Source organism: Tachyglossus aculeatus, chromosome 2, assembly GCF_015852505.1.
Source record: "Tachyglossus aculeatus isolate mTacAcu1 chromosome 2, mTacAcu1.pri, whole genome shotgun sequence".
Classification (NCBI taxonomy): domain Eukaryota; kingdom Metazoa; phylum Chordata; class Mammalia; order Monotremata; family Tachyglossidae; genus Tachyglossus; species Tachyglossus aculeatus.
In genome coordinates this window covers 35,881,580-35,900,933 of record NC_052067.1, presented here as the reverse complement: position 1 = coordinate 35,900,933, position 19,354 = coordinate 35,881,580, and the positions used below count along the sequence as shown (strand labels likewise).

Here is a 19,354-nt window from a genome sequence, read left to right as displayed (position 1 = left end):
CATGAAAGTCTTGTTTAAAATATAGGACACTGTGGCCTCATAAGCTCCTTGTGGGCGGGGAACGTGTTTGCCACCGCTGTTATATTCTCCCAAAGGGTTAGTACGTTGCTTTGCACACAGTGAGCACTCGATACCATTGATATTGATAGGAGAAAGAGCTCAGCATTGTCCCAGCTCTGCCGCTGGCCCGCTCTAGGACCTTGGGCAAGATAAAATAAGCCAAAGCCTTTTGGACACCCTCTTGGGGAGATGGGGCGGGGTGAGTATATTTTCACTTTTAAGTCCTGGATAAACCACCGTCTTCCCTCTGTGACTCTGGCTCACCACCCAATCCCCACCTCTGGGAGCCTGTTTCCTGGTACCTGCTCTGAGTCCGTGATGGATGGGATTATCTTGTCTCAAGCAGGCTTAAAGCCGTCAAAATGTCATTTATTGTGGAGCCTGTTTTTCTGACACCTCACTCTTCGATCATGTGCAACAGGTTGGAGGAAAGTGCCACGTCCCACCTAACTCTTTTCGTTTTCAAGCTGACGAAACAGTGGGTTGGGCATGGTTACCTTGGCAAATAGCGGCTTATTTTCTTGGGATGCCCGCTCCCTGACCCGAGCTCCACACTGTCGACGGCTTGTATCTGAAGGGCAGGCAACTGTGGTATCTCTCCCTCCCCGTTGTTGGCCTGGTTACGCTTCTGGAGGCCACCCTAGGAGATCAGAAGGGTGCGGGAACAGGGGTGGGAGTGGAGAAACCTGAAATGATCTCATCAGTCCGTTCACCGCTCTGACATCGGTATTTTTCAGAGGCAAAACGGGGTGAGGCGGAGGCTCGCCTCTGGTGGGATTGTTCCTGAAATGGTGCTTTTATCCTTATTCATTTGGGGAAAAATACCGACTCCTAGACTGTGTCTGGGACACTAGTCAAAGTCCTAAAATGAGTTAAAGTTTCCTTCTTCCCAAGTGCCCAAGATGTGTCTATATCACCTACTAGTTTCTAGACATTTTGAAATTGTACTCATTGTTTCTATTTCTGACCATCTTTTAATGTCCCTTGAAAAATGTATTTACTCAAAATTGAACTATCTTTATTAATCTTGACCTCTCTGAATTGACTTTCTGGTTGCCCTAAAAAGGCAGTAGCCTAAGTCTGACTGTATGAAGCCGAGAACCTCGTTATGTGTAAAATATTTTTCTGTGTGTTTTATGTCTTTGTAGATACTTTTAATATTTTTAAATTTTCAATTGGCCTTAATGGAAGAGGTGGAAAAACACAACTCTACTTTGTTCTGAAATGAAAATAAAGTGTTGTTTCCACTCCTCCCCTTTTCCAGTTCTTGGGTTACTACTACAAGTTTGGCATCAGGCCTCTGAATTACTTGTATTTAAAAATAATTCATTTTGTTCTTGAATCAACGTTGTATACTCTAGCCTTTTACCAAAAAGTAAGCTCATGAAATCCAATAGTTTACTCAGGGCTAGATGTAATTAGTGAAGGTGAAAACACTTAAATATGTACTCACAGTTCATTACGGTCCTACAACTTGGGTGTGTGTTAAAATTGGGGGAAGTGAATCAGGGAAATGTGTTTTGGTTTTAACTAGCCATAACAGTATTTGTAAATGAATCAACAAAGGGATTGTTTTTAAAATGTCTTAAATACATCTTAAAAAAAGAAAGTAACCTTGAGGGTCAAATGCATTTATTTTCTAATCGTTCATTCAAATTAGACATAACTAGTTAACACTTTAAATCTTCCAGTAAAAGCAACATGGAGCTGTCATTTCCAAAGGGAATGATAACTTGAATCCTGAAATTCTATCTGGAACTGCGACATATGGGGAAAATGAATTCAGGAATGCAAATTGGTTTCTCGTAATTAAAGGCTTACCATCTCATTGCCTTAAACCTAAGCTTAACCCATAACCATTGCTCTGTCAGTTTACGCTGAATGAATTCTGTCTGCCAACTTCAACCGTTTAAAGACATTTCCATTAAAAAGATGATTGACTCAAAATGAGAAGGACTTGGGTTTACACTACAAACATCAACAATGTAAAACAGGCTGAATCAACTCTGTTCAAAATAGTTGGGTGGGTAAGTTAAACTCACTGACTGCTAAACTAGTAAAGCCACACTGTACCAACAAGGCAATTTCCAAGGAGGTTTTTTAAAGTATTATCCCCATATTCCCGTGAATCAGGGAAAGGCTGCTTTAGAAATGTAGAAACTGGAGAACCAATATGAATGACATATCTGGACTAACACAATCAGTAGCAGAACAAAGCTGGACCCCCAGGTTTCACAGTAATGTTTATAAGGCAGTCAAATGCAGTAGTTTGAGCCTCATTACAGTAGGGCTGTTAAAATGGTAAACCGTAATGTCTTCTAAGTCATTTCTTCAGGCTTTAAGTCAGCACCCTTTATTAAGATTTTTAAGGATAACTTCATTTTTCCCCTCAGGTTTTTTCACTTGAGTGACATTTTAAATGTAGATGGCTTTTAGCATTAAGGCCCTATTGAAAATTACATGATTTAAATTAGAGAATAAGATATTTAATTTTAATATAAAATTAAAACATTTTGCCCGACAGATAAACTGGGCTTTAACTTTCCAGAAATCTAAAGCTTGGACCCTAAATGAACAAATAGAGCGGCTATACCAACTAAAATAACGTTTTGGTCTTTTGCATGATTTGCAAGATTTGTGCATCAAACTTCGCCCAAACAAGCACCCATACCTTATCACCTCCACGGAGAGTAATTAACTACTGGAAAATAAAATTCAGGAATCAGCCCTGTTACCACTCTCAATTGCAGCACAAACTGACAAGATCTCAGAGCACATTTGTAACAGCTCATTTTCCTAAGTTTAAAAAAAACACTAAAGAGATTAGTACATAAAACCAACATAAACCATACATCAGAGGCTATTTCAAAATTCTAGTACTAGAAATTTAGAAGTTGACCTTTTTTTGGAACAGTTGCTTCTGGCTATTTTTAAGGTGGAGGCATTGGTGGGGCCAAGGAGAGTTCACACATCTTTCTACATGTTCTTCATCTTGGCCATGAGTTCATCTAGACTTTGCTCAGACTCTTCCACTGTTTCCCCAGGGGGAGTGACTTCCTCCTATTTAGTGGAAAAAAAGTTAAAATTTCTTACTGGTGGTGAGGCATATCAAAGACGTCGGGGCATAAAATATGGGACTTTTCCATCTAAGTAGTCTGGGGACACGACCCTAGTGGGTCTGCGATAAGCCTAAGAAGGTACCCTACCCAAAACAGTGTTGAAAGGACTGTTTTCAAGAGATCTGCTCCAGTATTTTTCTTTCTGCTATTAAAAAAAACCAGTTTGGATATAAACCCTAGTTACAGTTCAATTAGAGGGGGGTTTCTGGCCAAGAAGGGATCAAAAGTGTAGATGCGAGAGTCAAGACTTTCCACAACAGGAATTCTCTTTTGGGCCTTCAAATCCAAGGAGCAGTTCAATCGTATACCACACAGAGAGATGAAGGAGTAAGGGAAGAAATGAACACATTTACTGAATTACTTCATTTTTTAAAAATAGCAACAGCTGTGTCAGACTGGTTAGTCAAAGAAATAGTTCCATCATATACCACATGGAGAGACAAAGGAGTAAGGGGAGAAATGAACAGATATACTGAATTACTTCATTTTTTAAAATAGCAACAGCTGTGTCAGGCAGGTTAGTCAAAGAAACCTGAGAATTGGTGTGTGTGGGGAGCGGGAGTAGCATAAGAAAATACAACTGATTCTTTTGCAAAGGAACAAATTCCACAAGTTTCTAGAGTATTTTGGAAATACGAAATACCACGAATGAGGATAATCTGTACCTTCTCTGGAACTGTATATGCTACTGTAATTCCCTCAGGCAAGTCGGGAACTGGACCTGATGTGGCTTTCAGTTCTTCTTCTGAAACTTCAGATACTAACTCAATACCTGCAGAGTCAAAATTTACAGGAGTCTGAAATCTTAAAATCCTAACGAAGCTAGTATCACTTTCCTACATGAAAACAGTTTAAGCTTTACGCTGGCTATTCAGGTAATAATACAATCCGTACCCCAGTCGTTGTCTTCGTGGACTACTTCCTCCTCTTGTTCGACAACTGCCACTTTGGGCTCCGCGGCTACTTTTTTCTGTATAGATTAGACACAGATCAAAAAATTTTGACTAAATTTTAACAGGTTAACTGAAAATTTTCCTCATGGAAGTAAATTATCAAGATTAGTATGTTTGCCTCTTGTGTATTGTCAAACCAAGTGATTATGTCAAGTGGTCATCTAAACATATTTCTCTCAGCATATCTTTCCCCATGAATATTCAGTAGTATAGCTTTTTTTTTTTTTTACCTTGTACTCTTCCTGCTTTTTCCGACAGTTTTTGTCACCACATTGAGAGTTCGGCTTCATTGCCATACTGGGAAAGAAGTCCTTCATTGCATTGTAACCAAGGTAAAAACTCACTGTTCCGAAGTTTAGCAAAAACCTGTGAAGAACAAAAAATGTTTAGGACTGATGCTGGGCTTCTCCTTAGTTCAGTGTCTTCTTGAAAGGCATTTTTGGGCCAAAGAATTCATTTCTGGGCATCTAGAATTTACTACTGGTGCACCTCAATAAGCCTGACACCCGTCACCCAAGCTGCTTGTCAAAAAAATTAAATCCCCAGAGCTTTTCCCAGTATATTCATTAAGGACTTTGTGGTCACAGATACAAGTAAAAAGTGACAAGCCTAATGGATAGAGTGAGACTGGCCTAATGAGTCAGAAGGACCTAGGTTCTAATCCCAGCTCCACCACTCATCTGCTGTTTGCTTGTTTATTCATTTTATTTATATTAATGTCCATCTCCCCCTCTAGACTGTGAGCTCGTGGGCAGGAATGTGACTGTTGTTATACTGTACTCTCCCAAGTGCTTAGTACAGTGCTCTGCACACAGTTTGCAGGCAATAAATAAGATTGAATGAATTAATGAATGCTGTGTGACCCTGGGCAAGTCACTTGGCTTCTCTGTGCCTCGGTTCCCTCAGCTGCAAAATGGGGATTAAGACTCTTGAGCCTCCCGTGGGGCATGGACTGGGCCCAATCTAATCATCTTGGCTCTACCCCAGCGATCAGTAAAGTACCTAGCACATAGTGCTTAACAAAATGCCATAAAACATCAGGCAGATCCAACATGACGCCTTAGTGATTTCAACTTTCGGAAAGTGATTTATGCACTTTTTTATAGACAGAATTCAATTCAATCGTATTTATCGAGCGCTTACTGTGTGCACAGCACTGTACGAAGCGCTTGGGAAGTACAAGTCGGCAACATAGAGAGACGGTCCCTACCCAACAGTGGGCTCACAGTCTAAAAGGGGGAGACAGACAACGAAACAAAACGAAACGTGTGGACGGGTGTCAAGTCGTCAGAACAAACAGAATTAAAGCAGACAGAAATGCAGAAGACAACAATGTTCAGAAAAGCATCACTTACTTCAAAACGTTCTGCACAAGAATCCCAGCGACCACTCCCATGGTGGTCGGCAGACTAGCTGCACAAACTCCTTCTCGTTTCAATGTCTTTTCGTCGATATTCGCGGCGACTACAAGTGGAGGGGCACACTGGGTGGGGGGGTGGACGGGAAGGAAAGAGGAAAATACATTTCAGAACAGTTAAAAAAAAGATTATACCATGCACTAAAAAAGGGAGGGGGGGCCCGACGAGTCAAAGGATTATGGGAAATCCCCGTGGCACGGATCCTTATTCATCCAAATCACCTGGAAAGTCACGGATTATCTACAGAGCACGTGACGGTACCGATACGGCCCCCAATTGAGACATTATGAAAAAGACGGCTGGCACAGACCATCTGAAGATGACGCCCTGGCACTGCAAAGTGGGGAGCTGGGGCTTGGCTCTATAAAGACGATGGCTGGTGGAAGAGAAGCACTGTGAGGGTGCCTGGGCTTGGAGCTCTGCTCCAGCCCCCTCAGCCTCTGCTGCAGCTCTTCAACCACCACCCCACTACCCTCTCACTTTATCACAACCCCCCCGACCAGGGACGAATGAGGCGGTTTGCCCCCCCACCACAATCTGCCCAAGTCCCAGGCCGGTGGGCCGTTCCGGAGAATGATTCCACGCTCCAAGAGGCCCCAGGTCAGGGCCTGACATGGGTTTGGACGTGAAAAAAAGCCTCCTTGTTCGGACCCAGTGGTTGAGGTGTGACTATAGGCACCCCTCTGCCTTCTGACCCTGGGTTTCGTTAAAATCTGATCAATCAATCGTATTTATTGAGCGCTTACTGTGTGCAGAGCACTGTACTAAGCGCTTGGGAAGTACAAGCTGGCAACATATAGAGACAGTTCCTACCCAACAGTGGGCTCACAGTCTAAAAGATTGATTTGGGGGATAGTAAGGAGGGAGGCTAGACGAGACGTTGACGGTAAAACGAACTCAATGTAGAGAGTAGGTTGGCATCAGAGGAGCGAACTGTGCAGTCTGGGTAGTAGTAGGAAATATGGGATGTGAAGTAGGAGGGGGCAAGGTGACTGACTGAGTGCTTTAAAGCCTATGGCAACAACCACCACAACATGGAAACTACCGGAGGAACTTACACATTCCCAGAGTTGAACCCCGGGCCTATGGTCAGAGTTACAAATGCCGTTCTAGTGTATGACCATTAGCACCGACCCGATCAATCAACTGATCGTATTTACTGAGGGCTTACTGTGTGTAGAACACCCTACTCAGAGCTTGGAAGAATACAATATAAAAGAGTCTGCAGGCGTGTTCCCTGCCCACCATGAGGGGGATACAGACAGACATTAATATATGTAAATTCTGGATATATTCCTAAGTGTTGGGGAGTCAAGGGGTGACCAAAGTGTCCAAGTCTCCAAGTGTTGTGCTCTGCATTTAGCGCTCAAGAAATAAAATTAATCGACTGATAAGGGCATCGCAGAAGGGAGTGGGAGAAGAGGAAATGAGGGCGAAGTGGAGGAAGGCCTCTTGGAGATATGCTACTGGTAATTCTTTGAAGGTGGGGAGAGTGATCATCCGGAGACTGAGCCCCTTCCTTCCTCTCCCCCTCGTCCTCCTCTCCATCCCCATCATCTTACCTCCTCCCCTTCCCCACAGCACCTGTATATATGTTTGTACGTATTTATTACTCTATTTATTTTACTTGTACCTATCTATTCTATTTATTTTATTTTGTTAGTATGTTTGGTTTTGTTCTCTGTCTCCCCCTTTTAGACTGTGAGCCCACTGTTGGGTAGGGACTGTCTCTATATGTTGCCAACGTGTACTTCCCAAGCACTTAGTACAGTGCTCTGCACACAGTAAGCACTCAATAAATACGATTGATTGATTGATTGATTGATTGAAAAGGGAATGCATTCCGGGCCAGAGGCAGGACTTGGACGAGACGTTGGCGGTAAAACGAACTCAATGCAGTGAATAGGTTGGTATCAGAGGAGCGAACTGCGCAGTCTGGGTGGCAGTAGGAAATATGGGATGTGAAGTAGGAGGGGGCAAGGTGGCTGAGTGCTTTAAAGCCTATGGCTGGGAGATGGGTTCTAATCTCACCTCCGCCCCTTGTCAGCAAGTCACTTCGCTTCTCTGGGCCTCAGTTACCTCATCTGTAAAATGGGGATTAAGACTGGGAGCCCCACATGGGACCATCTGATCACCCTGTATCCCCCCCGCCCCAGTGCTCAGAACAGTGCTTCGCACATAGTAAGTGCTTAACAAATACCATCATTATTATTATTATGTGGCGGTGGATGGGCAACCACTTGAGGTTCTTGAAGAGTAGGGAGAGTAGACTGTGAGCCCACTGTTTCTAGACTGTGAGCCCACTGTTGGGTAGGGACTGTCTCTATATGTTGCCAGCTTGTACTTCCCAAGCGCTTAGTGCAGTGCTCTGCACACAGTAAGCGCTCAATAAGTACGATTGACTGAAACACGGACAGAACAGTTTTGTAGAAAAACAATCTGGGCAGCAAAGTATGGACTGGAGTGGGGAGAGACAGGAGGCAGGGAGGCCAGCAAGGGGGCTGATGGTAATCAAGGTGGGAAAGGATAAATGCTTGGATTAATGTGGTAGTAGTTTGGATGGAGAAAAAAGGGTGGATTTTAGCGATGTTGTGAAGGTTGACCCAACAGGACTTGGGGACCCATTGAATATGTGGGTCGAATGAGAGAGATCAGTCGAAGATAGCACCAAGACTACGGGCTTGTGAGAGAGGGAGGATGGTAGTGCTGTCTACAGTGACGGGAAAGTCATGGGGAGGATGGTTTGGATGGGAAGATAAGGAGTTCTGTTTTGGATATGTTACGGTGGAGGTGTCAGCAAGACATCCAAGTAGAGATGTCCTGAAGGCAGGAGGAAATGTGAGACTGCAGAGGAGGAGAGAGAGCAGGGCTGGGGATGTAGATTTGGGAATCATCAGCACAGAGGTGGCAGTTGAAGCCATGGGAGTGAATGAGTTCTCCAAAGGAGTGGATGTAGATGGAGAATAGAAGGGAAACCAGGACTGAGGGCGTGGGGGGCAGAGAAGGACCCTACGAAAGAGGCCAAGAAGGAGCGGCCAGCGATACAGGAGGAGAACCAGGAGAGGACCCTGTCAGGAGGACACCTCCTCCGCCTCCAATCTCTCGTTAGCTCACCTCAGGCTCGGGAGAAATACCGACAAGCCCTGAGGGGCCGAGTCTCCTCCCCCACTGACGTGAGCCGGCGCTGCTGCCTTGGCTTTTGCAGAGAGCTGAGGTTTGGAAGTGTGAGAGCCTGGTGGAGCAAACTGTAGCTGGGAAGGGCAGGTGGAGCGTTTAGGATTAGGGAAAGGGAGGAGAGGGAGAGGCATGGCCCGGGAGGGGCCTAGCAAAGACTGCTCCGGCCCCAGGCCCTACCCAGAGCCAGAAATGCAAAAAAAAACCCCAAAACCCTTAATTTCAAAAGCAATACGTACTGCAAAACAAGCAGATTCTCCGGGTATGATGAGCTGAATGTGCCCTGACACTGCATTTTCACTAACTCCAGATTCCATCCAGGTTTGTCCAAGTTCATTACAGGCCTTGTAGAAATAATCAACATGGAAAAAAGTCATAATGTAGCGATATTTGAGATGCGAAAAACGACAAACGCAGGGAAGCCCTCGATGGCCGATTTACTTCATACCAAAGAATATGTAAACAGAAAAACAACATAAGGGGTAATGTACTCGGAAAAGCGGTAAGGGGAAGAACGAGGTGTTGAAGTAACAGAGTGACAAAGAAAGGGAAGTCATTAGGTGCTTCACGGACTCTGTTCTGAAGCTACGCATCTAGACGGTTTATTAGTATGTATTTTAAAAGATATGTAAATAGTTTTGTATGAAGCTGATTTTGTAGGATGCTTTTAGTAATACCAAAATCTTTTTAAAAATCACCATTAGCCCTGGTCTGGCAGAGGACAGACACCGAAGAGGCGGAATTTGGGGTTACGAGTCAATGGGGAGAGGAATGGGGACAAAGAAGAATCATTACTGGTGAGATGAGCCGGAACGGTGACCGGCTTTGACCTGCATTAGTTTCACTCTGGTTATGTTGTATAACAAATACCATCATTATTATCATTATTATTATATGTGGGTGTGGTGTGAGGGCCAGTGTGAACAGTTAACCTACCGATTCCCTCAAGACATTTTGCTTAGGCTCGTCATATTAACCATGTGCCCCTAAGTCAAAAAAAAAAGGATCAAAGACCATAAACTCCAGGGGAAGAGCTTGAGCAACTCACATCTTGTCTGGCCCTCAGTTACTTCACCTGTAAAATGGGGATTAAGACCATGAGCCCACATGGGACATGGACCATGTCTGACCTGATTAGCTTCTATCTACCCTACAACTTAATACAGTGCCTGGCACATAGAAAAAGCTTAATATCATTAAAAAAACATTCACCAACTCTTAAAGTTAGCTAAAGAAATAAATATGTTTTTGTTAAGGACCCTCAGTTTCTGATCAACGGACAGAGGGTAGAGACGATATTCTCCTGCCGGAAAAATTGGAGCTGAAATGTTAAAATGAGGAGAGTTGGGGGATTTATTTTGTACTCAGCTGGTAAAAATGAAGTTGTTTTCCCAGAAAAGGCTATGTATGGTGAAAATATCAGTAAATTCAAGAAGGAGTGGTATATCTTCAATGACGAATGGTTCAAAATGTATCACTAAAAGGAAACTCATAGATTTAGAGGGAGAAGTTGAAGTCTTGCATATTGTTTTAATTTTACACTGTTTTGAATAGCCACACTTACTTCAAAACAAAAATGACTATACAAGAATAGCTGAAGAGAAAGATACTATTCATTCAATCCTATTTTATTGAGCGCTTACTGTGTGCAGAGCACTGTACTAATTTTAAGAGTGAAAAATTCTTGAAATATCTGTTAAGTAGTTAGCCATTTTTAGGAATAATGGCTCTATTACATAGATTGTTTTAACTTTCATAGATTATTCCACACTTTTTCAACCGAGTGTTCAGCGTATATGCAAAACTCACCAAGGGAACTCACGCTGCTAAATACATTATTGCACTTTGTGTGTGTATGTGTGTTCGGGGGGGGGGGGGGGGTACTTACTGTATTGATTGCCATTCGAGCTTCAAAGTTGTCCACACAGCTCAGAACCAAATCAACAGGTTTTCCACTTTCTAATCCGCCTTTACTACCAAAAAAATACAAATCTTTTAAATACTTCATCCATTAAGTGTTCTAATACATGCCAACTGCTGGTATCGATACAATTAAAGACTGACTACAACTTCACAATGACTAGTAAATCCAGAACTGGAAAGCTTCATTTGACGTGGCTCGTTTCAAACGGCACAATAAAATAAGAAGATTGACGGAAGCTATGCAAGACTTGAAAAGCACTTTACCTTATTCTATCCATGAAATGTTCAAAGTTGTCCACTGTGGTGATATTATAGTTGTGGACTTCAAACTGAACATCAGGGTTAATGTTTCTAAAGGAGAACGATAGGGAATAATACTTGATAAACTTGATGAACAAATAAAACTTGATAAACAAAGCCTGTGAGCTGATGCAAAGACGTACCTACAATTCCTGTAACGTTTTCAACCGATAAATATTTAATGAGTAAATTCGCCCTAATCCGATGCCTAATCTTTAGGCACCTTAAAAATGGTTAAAGCACACCTTCCCTCTTAAAATCACTTTTAACTTTCCTACCACAGTTGAGGATACCGCTAATCAGTCCAGACATCTAGGCTGCAAGGACATCTCTTTGGGGTATGATTCTCCAATTCGGTCTTTGGCTAAATCTCGCGGTTTGTTCCTCCGCAGTATTTCCCGGGCTCACCCCTTTCTCTCCACCAACCAACCAACCACCCACCGCTCCGATTCAAGCTCTCACCCTATTCTGACTATACTACTGCATCAGCTTCTCACCAGTTTCCCCATCTTCTTAGGTCTAGATACTACACTGGTCCTCATCGTTTTTCTAAAACCACTCTCCGGGCCTCCAGAGTCTCCGATCGTTAGCCGTTTCCCCCTGCATCGGGCAGAAATTGCTGAACATTGACTTCAAGGCTCTTCTTCACTAGCTCTGCCTTACATTTTCTGCTGCTTCCCGCTGCTAATCTCTGGTCTGGGTTGTCCGCGCCGCCCAAGCTAAACTTATTTTGCCTTGCGGAGTCTCCTGCCTCCAACCCGTAATTCCTACCCTTCCTCTTGTCCAGAATTTTCTTCCCCTTCAAAATTCACCTTGATCAAAGCTGTCCCCATTTTTATTCTCCCACGTTTGCCAGTCCAACTGCCACCTACATATTTAAATTTATACAGCAGTCCTTAGCCCTTGCATATACATTTGTGTCTATATACACATATGTAGACACACTAATTTTAAACTTGTACAACTGTTCATTTTTCTATAGTATTCCTTTAACCAGCCGTAACTCTGTTGCACTTTCTGCTCCCACTGTCCGTCCACCCGTCCCCCGAATTAGACTGTAGGCTCCTTGAAGGCAGGCACTACGGCATTTGCTCCCAAGTGCTTAAAACAGTGCTGAGCAACACGTGTGTTCAATCCATACTAATGATTTATTCTCATTTACCTCAAGGTATGTTCGGCTGCGTGAACTTTACTCAGTCCTGCTTGATGAGGCTGAAAGAACAGTCTGTTCATGTTTGCGAGTTCCACCTTGTCATAATCAAACAGTAGCAGCTAAAATAAAGATTTCAGAATTCCGATGAGTAGAAAAACTTATGTGCTCAGAGACTGAACAGTCAAAAGTTCTTGCCAGATGGATTTATTTTCTATTCTAACTGGTCACCTGGGAAGAATGGAAGGCTTAAGCAACTCAGTTTCGTAATTGGCAATTTGCAGACTGAAGAAGATAAATTAAGAAAACAACAGTGCAAAGAAGTTCAAGTAAGGTTTCCACTCAACGCCCTCCCTCCAAAGCTACAATTACACGCTGGGTGCAGAGCATTACCTCTCAAAGAATGACGCAGAGGTTAATATAAAGGCTACCACAGGTTTGTTGGGGTTTTTTTTTCAAATTAGGCCCTAATATCCCTAAATATTTACTAGTCCAGACACTCTGTTGAGTGCCCAAGGGCTTTGTGTCTAATTTTTTGTCAATGAGACTGCACTCGCCTACCTGGCATCAATTATAACCTCTAGCATCTCCTGAAATCTTTACATTCCGGTCCCTAAAAGGGGCAATATTTAGAATTAAAAACATGTGCCCTTTTCTGATGCTTGTTACTTTAAGATAACTTATCTGTATGACACTCTTCTTCATTTGTCTAAGCTAGATATTGGCAATGACTGTGAAGTTTGGTTATGAATACACAACAGTCCTTTGTCCTCTTGCCAACATAAATACAATTTAAAAGCCCTCGGGCTCAACGACGTCATCTTAGATGTGTCCTCCTGCCGTTAATTTTTTTTCTGAGTTTCAGGAGAAGTTGATTTAAAAAAAAAAAGGACAGGTGTAGAGTGAAAAAGATAAAAAGCACAACAATACCTGCTTTTATCCAGGACTAGTTTACTCACTACCAAGTGATGGCCAAAGAATGTAATTTACCTTACCAATGCCACATCTTGTCAGCATTTCAGCAGTCACGCTACCAACTCCACCAACACCTACTACGGCTACGGCGAAGGTGCGGATTTTCTGGGAGAAACAAATGCACATCGATTGGCACGTCGTCCCTTCAAAACAAAAAATCTATCTACTAGAAGTTGTTTTCATATAATGAAATTCTTTTCAACGACTCAAAAGGAATCATACCTCATAGTCATTCACGATTCCCATTCGTTTCAGAGCCATCAGACGGCTAAAAGGCAAAGGAAAAAATGTTTACGGGAGGCACTCTTTACCTCAGGTTCTTTTTAAAAAGCACGTCTAATATCTTGATATTCAGTCGACTGCGAGTGTAAAGAGTCAGAAGGTCAAAATCAGGCTGCCACAAAATTAATCCTCATTATGCTGATCGACAGGAAAGAAGGAATCATTTGATCTACCACGAAACGTAGTAAGTGCTTAAACAAACACCATCATCATTATTATTATGATTATTCTCGGCCTCAGTCCCCTCATCTGTCAAATGGGGATGAAGACTGGGGGCCCCATGTGGGGCCACCCGATGACCTTGTATCTCCCCCAGCGCTTAGAACAGTGCCTGGCACATAGTAAGTGCTTAAACAAATACCATCATCATTGTTATTATGATTATTCTCGGCCTCAGTCCCCTCATCTGTCAAATGGGGATGAAGACCGGGAGTCCCATGTGGGGCAACCTGATCACCTTGTATCTCCCCCAGTGCTTAGAACAGTGCCTGGCACATAATAAGTGCTGAGTAAGTGCCATTATTATAATATTATCATTAACTGCGGTATTTGTTAAGCGCTTACTATGTACTATTTTACTATGTGAAATCCCATGTGGGATTTCTCACTCAGTCTCCACCCCCATTTTGCAGAGGAGGGAACTGAGGTCCAGATATGTGAAGTGACTTGCTCAAGGTCACCCAGCAGACAAGCAGCGGGGTCGGGATTCGAACCCACGACCCCGGACTCCCCAGGCCGGGCTCTTGCACTGAACCCCGCTGCGTCTCCTGTACGTATTTACTATTCACTTGTTAATGATGTGCATCTAGCTTCACCTCTATTTGTTCTGACGATTTTGACACCTGTCCGCAAGTTTCGTTTTGTTGTCTGTCTCCCCCTTCTAGACCGTGAGCCCGCTGCTGGGTAGGGACCGTCTCTATATGTTGCCGACTTGTACTTCCCAAGCGCTTAGTACAGTGCTCTGCACACAGTAAGCGCTCAATAAAAACGATTGAGTGGTACAGTGCTCTGTACACAGTAAGCACTCAATAAATACGATTGAATGAACGAATGAATGTTTGTACAGATTTATTACTCTATTTAATTGTACATATTTACTATTCTATTTATTTTGTTAATGATATGCATATGACTTTTAAATCTATTTTGTTCTGATGATTTTGACACCTGTCCACATGCTTTGTTCTGTTGTCCGTCTCCCCCCTCTAGACTGTGAGCCCGTTGTGGGGGAGGGACCGTCTCTAGATGATGCCGACTTTGTCCTTCCCAAGCGCTTAGTCCAGTGCTCTGCACACAGTAAGCGCTCAATAAATAGGATTGAATGAACGAATGAATGTTTGTACAGATTATTACTCTATTTTACTTGTACATATTTAGTATTCTATTTATTTTGTTAATGATGTGCATAGAGCTTTAATTCTATTTGTTCTGATGATTTTGACACCTGTCCACATGTTTTGTTCTGTTGTCCGTCTCCCCCCTCTAAACTGTGAGCCCGTTGTGGGGTGGGGACCGTCTCTAGATGATGCCGACTTTGTACTTCCCAAGCGCTTAGTACAGTGCTCTGCACACAGGAAGCACTCAACAAATACGACTGAATGAATGAAGGAATGATTAAGACTTTACTTCTATTTATTCTGACGACTTGACACCTGTCCACATGTTGTGTTTTGTTGTCAGTCTCCCCCTTCTAGACTGTGAGCCCGTTGTTGGGTAGGGACCATCTCTATATGTCGCCGACCTGTACTTCCCAAGTGCTTAGTACAGTGCTCTGCACGCAGGAAGTGCTCAATAAATACGACTGAATGAACGAATGTTTGTACAGATTTATAACTCTATTTTACTAGTACGTATTTACTATTCTATTTATTTTGTTAATGATGTGCATCAAGCTTTACTTCTATTTATTCTGATGACTTGACACCTGTCCACGTTTTGTTCTGTTGTCCATTTCCCCCTTCTAGACTGTGATCCTGTTGTGGGGTAGGGACTGTCTCTAGATGGTGCTTCCCAAGCGCTTAGTACAGTGCTCTGCACACAGGAGGTGCTCAATAAAGATGATTGAATGAATGAATGATTAAGACTTTACTTCTATTTATTCTGACGACTTGACACCTGTCCACATGTTTTGTTCCGTTGTCTGTCTCCCCCTTCTAGACTGTGAGCCTGTTGTTGGGTAGGGACCGGCTCCATATGTTGCCGACTTTGTACTTCCCAAGCGCTTAGTACAGTGCTCTGCACACAGGAAGCGCCCAATAAATACGATTGAATGAATGAATGTTTGTACAGATTTATTACCTTATTTTACTTGTGCATACTTACTATTCCATTTATTTTGTTAATGATGTGCATCAAGCTTTACTTCTATTTATTCTGATGACTTGACACCTGTCCACATTTTGTTCTGTTGTCCATCTCCCCCTTCTAGACTGTGAGCCCGTTGTTGGGGAGGGACCGTCTCTATATGGTGCTGACTTTGTCCTTCCCAAGCGCTTAGTCCTGCGCTCTGCACACAGGAAGCGCTAAATAAATATGATTGAATGAATGAATGGGCACTGTTCTAAGTGCCAACTTGTCCTTCCCAAGGGCTTAGTCCAGCGCTCTGCACACAGGAAGTGCTCAATAAATATGATGGAATGAATGAGCACTGTTCTAAGCGCCAACTTGTGCTTCCCAAGCGCTTAGTCCAGCGTTCTGCACGCAGGAAGCGCTCAGTAAATACGACGGAATGAATGAATGAATGAATGGGCACTGTTCTGAGCACTGGCTTGTCCTTCCCAAGCGCTTAGTCCGGCGCTCTGCACGCAGGAAGCACTCAATTAGCTCTCTTCCTCCCTTCAAGGCCCTGCTGAGAGCTCACCTCCTCCAGGAGGCCTTCCCAGACTAGCCCCTTCCTTCCTCTCCCCCTCGTCCCCCTCTCCATCCCCCCCATCTTACCTCCTTCCCTTCCCCACAGCACCTGTATATATGTATATATGGTTGTACATATTTATTACTCTATTTATTTTACTTGTACATATCTATCCTATTTATTTTATTTTGTTAGTATGTTTGGTTTTGTTCTCTGTCTCCCCCTTTTAGACTGTGAGCCCACTGTTGGGCAGGGACTGTCTCTATATGTTGCCAATCTGTACTTCCCAAGTGCTTAGTCCAGTGCTCTGCACACAGTGAGCGCTCAATAAATACGATTGATTCCCAAGCGCTTAGTCCAGTGCTCTGCACACAGTAAGCGCTCAATAAATACGACTGATTGATTGATTGAATACGATGGAATGAATGAATGACTGGGCACTGTTCTGAGCGGCGGCTTGTCCTTCCCAAGCGCTTAGTCCGGCGCTCTGCGCGCAGGAAGCGCTCAGTAAATATGACGGAATGAATGAATGACTGGTCACTGTTCTAAGCGCCGGCTTGTCCTTCCCAAGCGCTTAGTCCGGCGCTCAATAAATACGTCCACTTGTCAGCTGTGTGACTGTGGGCAAGTCACTTAACTTCTCCAGCCCTCAGCTACCTCAGTGAGGATGAAGATTGTGAGTCCCACGTGGGGCAACCTGATCGCCTTGTAGCCCTCCAGCGCTTAGAACAGTGCTTTGCACATAGCAAGCACTTAACAAGTTCCATAATTATATTATTATTAAAGAATGGGCACTGCTCTAAGCGCCGGCTTGTCCTTCCCAAGCGCTTAGTCCGGCGCTCTGCACACAGGCAGCGCTCAACAAATACGACGGAATGAATGAATGGGCACTGTTCTGAGCGCCGGCTTGTCCTTCCCAAGCGCTTAGTCCGGCGTTCTGCACGCAGGAGGCGCTCAGTAAGATAGAATGAATGAATGAATGGGCACTGCTCTAAGCGCCGGCTTGTCCTTCCCAAGCGCTTAGTCCGGCGCTCTGCACACAGGCAGCGCTCAACAAATACGACGGAATGAATGAATGAATGAATGGGCACTGTTCTGAGCGCCGGCTTGTCCTTCCCAAGCGCTTAGTCCGGCGCTCTGCACGCAGGAGACGCTCAATAAATGACAGAATGAATGAATGAATGGGCACTGCTCTAAGCGCCGGCTTGTCCTTCCCAAGCGCTTAGTCCGGCGCTCTGCACGCAGGAGACGCTCAATAAATAAGACAGAATGAATGAATGAATGGGCACTGCTCTAAGCGCCGGCTTGTCCTTCCCAAGCGCTTAGTCCGGCGCTCTGCACGCAGGAGACGCTCAATAAATAAGACAGAATGAATGAATGAATGGGCACTGCTCTAAGCGCCGGCTTGTCCTTCCCAAGCGCTTAGTCCGGCGCTCTGCACGCAGGAGACGCTCAATAAATAAGACAGAATGAATGAATGAATGGGCACTGTTCTGAGCGCCGGCTTGTCCTTCCCAAGCGCTTAGTCCGGCGCTCTGCACGCAGGAATCGCTCAGTAAATACGTCGGAATGAATGAATGAATGACTGGGCACTGTTCTGAGCGTCGGCGTGTCCTTCCCAAGCGCTTAGTCCGGCGCTCTGCACGCAGGAGGCGCTCAATAAATAAGATAGAATGAATGAATAAATGGGCACTGTTCTGAGCGCCGGCTTGTCCTTCCCAAGCGCTTAGTCCGGCGCTCTGCACGCAGGAGGCGCTCAGTAAGATAGAATGAATGAATGAATGGGCACTGTTCTGAGCGCCAGCTTGTCCTTCCCAAGCGCTTAGTCCGGCGCTCTGCACGCAGGAATCGCTCAGTAAATACGTCGGAATGAATGAATGAATGAATGGGCACTGTTCTGAGCGCCGGCTTGTCCTTCCCAAGCGCTTAGTCCGGCGCTCTGCACGCAGGAGGCGCTCAATAAATAAGATAGAATGAATGAATGAATGGGCACTGTTCTGAGCGCCGGCTTGTCCTTCCCAAGCGCTTAGTCCGGCGCTCTGCACGCAGGAGGCGCTCAGTAAGATAGAATGAATGAATGAATGGGCACTGTTCTGAGCGCCAGCTTGTCCTTCCCAAGCGCTTAGTCCGGCGCTCTGCACGCAGGAATCGCTCAGTAAATACGTCGGAATGAATGAATGAATGAATGGGCACTGTTCTGAGCGCCGGCTTGTCCTTCCCAAGCGCTTAGTCCGGCGCTCTGCACGCAGGAGGCGCTCAATAAATAAGATAGAATGAATGAATGAATGGGCACTGTTCTGAGCGCCGGCTTGTCCTTCCCAAGCGCTTAGTCCGGCGCTCTGCACGCAGGAGGCGCTCAGTAAATACGTCGGAATGAATGAATGAATGACTGGGCACTGTTCTGAGCGTCGGCGTGTCCTTCCCAAGCGCTTAGTCCGGCGCTCTGCGCGCAGGAAGCGCTCCGTAAAGACGACGGAATGAATGAATGAATGTGTTTCCCCAGCGGTCAGGGCAGTGGTCAGCGCGCACGCGCACGCGCACACAGACAGGCACACGCGCGCGCACGCACACACACACACACACACACACACACACACACACAGAGACACCCCGCCGCCGTGCCGTGCCGTGCCGGCCCTCTGACCTGTAGGGGTTGGAGGCGGATACCTCGGGGCTCATCCGGCGGAGGGGGTCGGGGGCCGGGACCGACGACAACGACGACTCCTCCGCCATGTTGGGGGGCTGCATGCCACGGCCACGCCACGGCCGTCGCCTCAGAAAAAGAACCTCCCCACAGCCCCCTCACTTCCGGTCAGGCCCCCCTACCGCGTCACTTCCGGCCACAGACGTCCGCCCCCCGCACACGTCACTTCCGGTTCGAGCCACCCACCTAACTGCACGTTCTCTCTCTCTCTCTCTCTCTCTCTCTCTCTCTCTCTCTCTCTCTCTCTCTCTCTCTCTCTCTCTCTCTCTCTCTCTCTCTCTCTCTCTCTCTCTCTCTCTCTCCCTCTCTCTCCCTCTCTCTCCCTCTCCCTCCCTCTCCCTCCCTCTCCCTCCCTCTCCCTCCTTCCCCCCCCGTCGGAGCCGCTCCAACAATATTCATTCGTTCATTCATTCAGTCGTATTTTTTGAGCGCTTACTGTGTGCAG

General features: G+C 45.0%; 2 protein-coding genes across 3 annotated transcripts in view; one reads left to right on the top strand and one right to left on the bottom strand.

Moving 5' to 3' along the window:
• Nucleotides 1-1,675: 1,675 nt before the first annotated feature.
• On the bottom strand, nt 1,676-18,949 carry UBA5 (ubiquitin like modifier activating enzyme 5). Of its 2 annotated transcripts, XM_038769611.1 has the most exons (12): nt 18,850-18,949; nt 13,295-13,340; nt 13,088-13,177; nt 12,110-12,219; nt 10,912-10,998; nt 10,613-10,697; nt 8,964-9,068; nt 5,488-5,615; nt 4,363-4,498; nt 4,074-4,149; nt 3,845-3,951; nt 1,676-3,120 (listed from the first exon to the last, which is right to left on the bottom strand). In XM_038769611.1, the coding sequence occupies exons 1-12, from the start codon at nt 18,936-18,938 to the stop codon at nt 3,037-3,039; spliced, it is 1,143 nt and encodes a 380-aa protein (XP_038625539.1). In that variant the 5' UTR covers nt 18,939-18,949; the 3' UTR covers nt 1,676-3,036. The 2 variants fall into 2 exon arrangements, with proteins under 2 accessions (XP_038625539.1, XP_038625547.1); XM_038769619.1 differs by lacking the exons at nt 13,295-13,340; nt 18,850-18,949 and having other exon boundaries at nt 3,037-3,120; nt 13,093-13,173.
• The window catches only part of ACAD11 (acyl-CoA dehydrogenase family member 11), a 71,690-nt gene continuing 71,272 nt past the window's right edge, over nt 18,937-19,354 (top strand). Inside the window, exon 1 of the mRNA XM_038761483.1 lies at nt 18,937-19,080. Within this exon, the coding sequence (XP_038617411.1) occupies nt 18,937-19,080 (144 nt within the window). The remainder of the gene's footprint in view (nt 19,081-19,354) is intronic.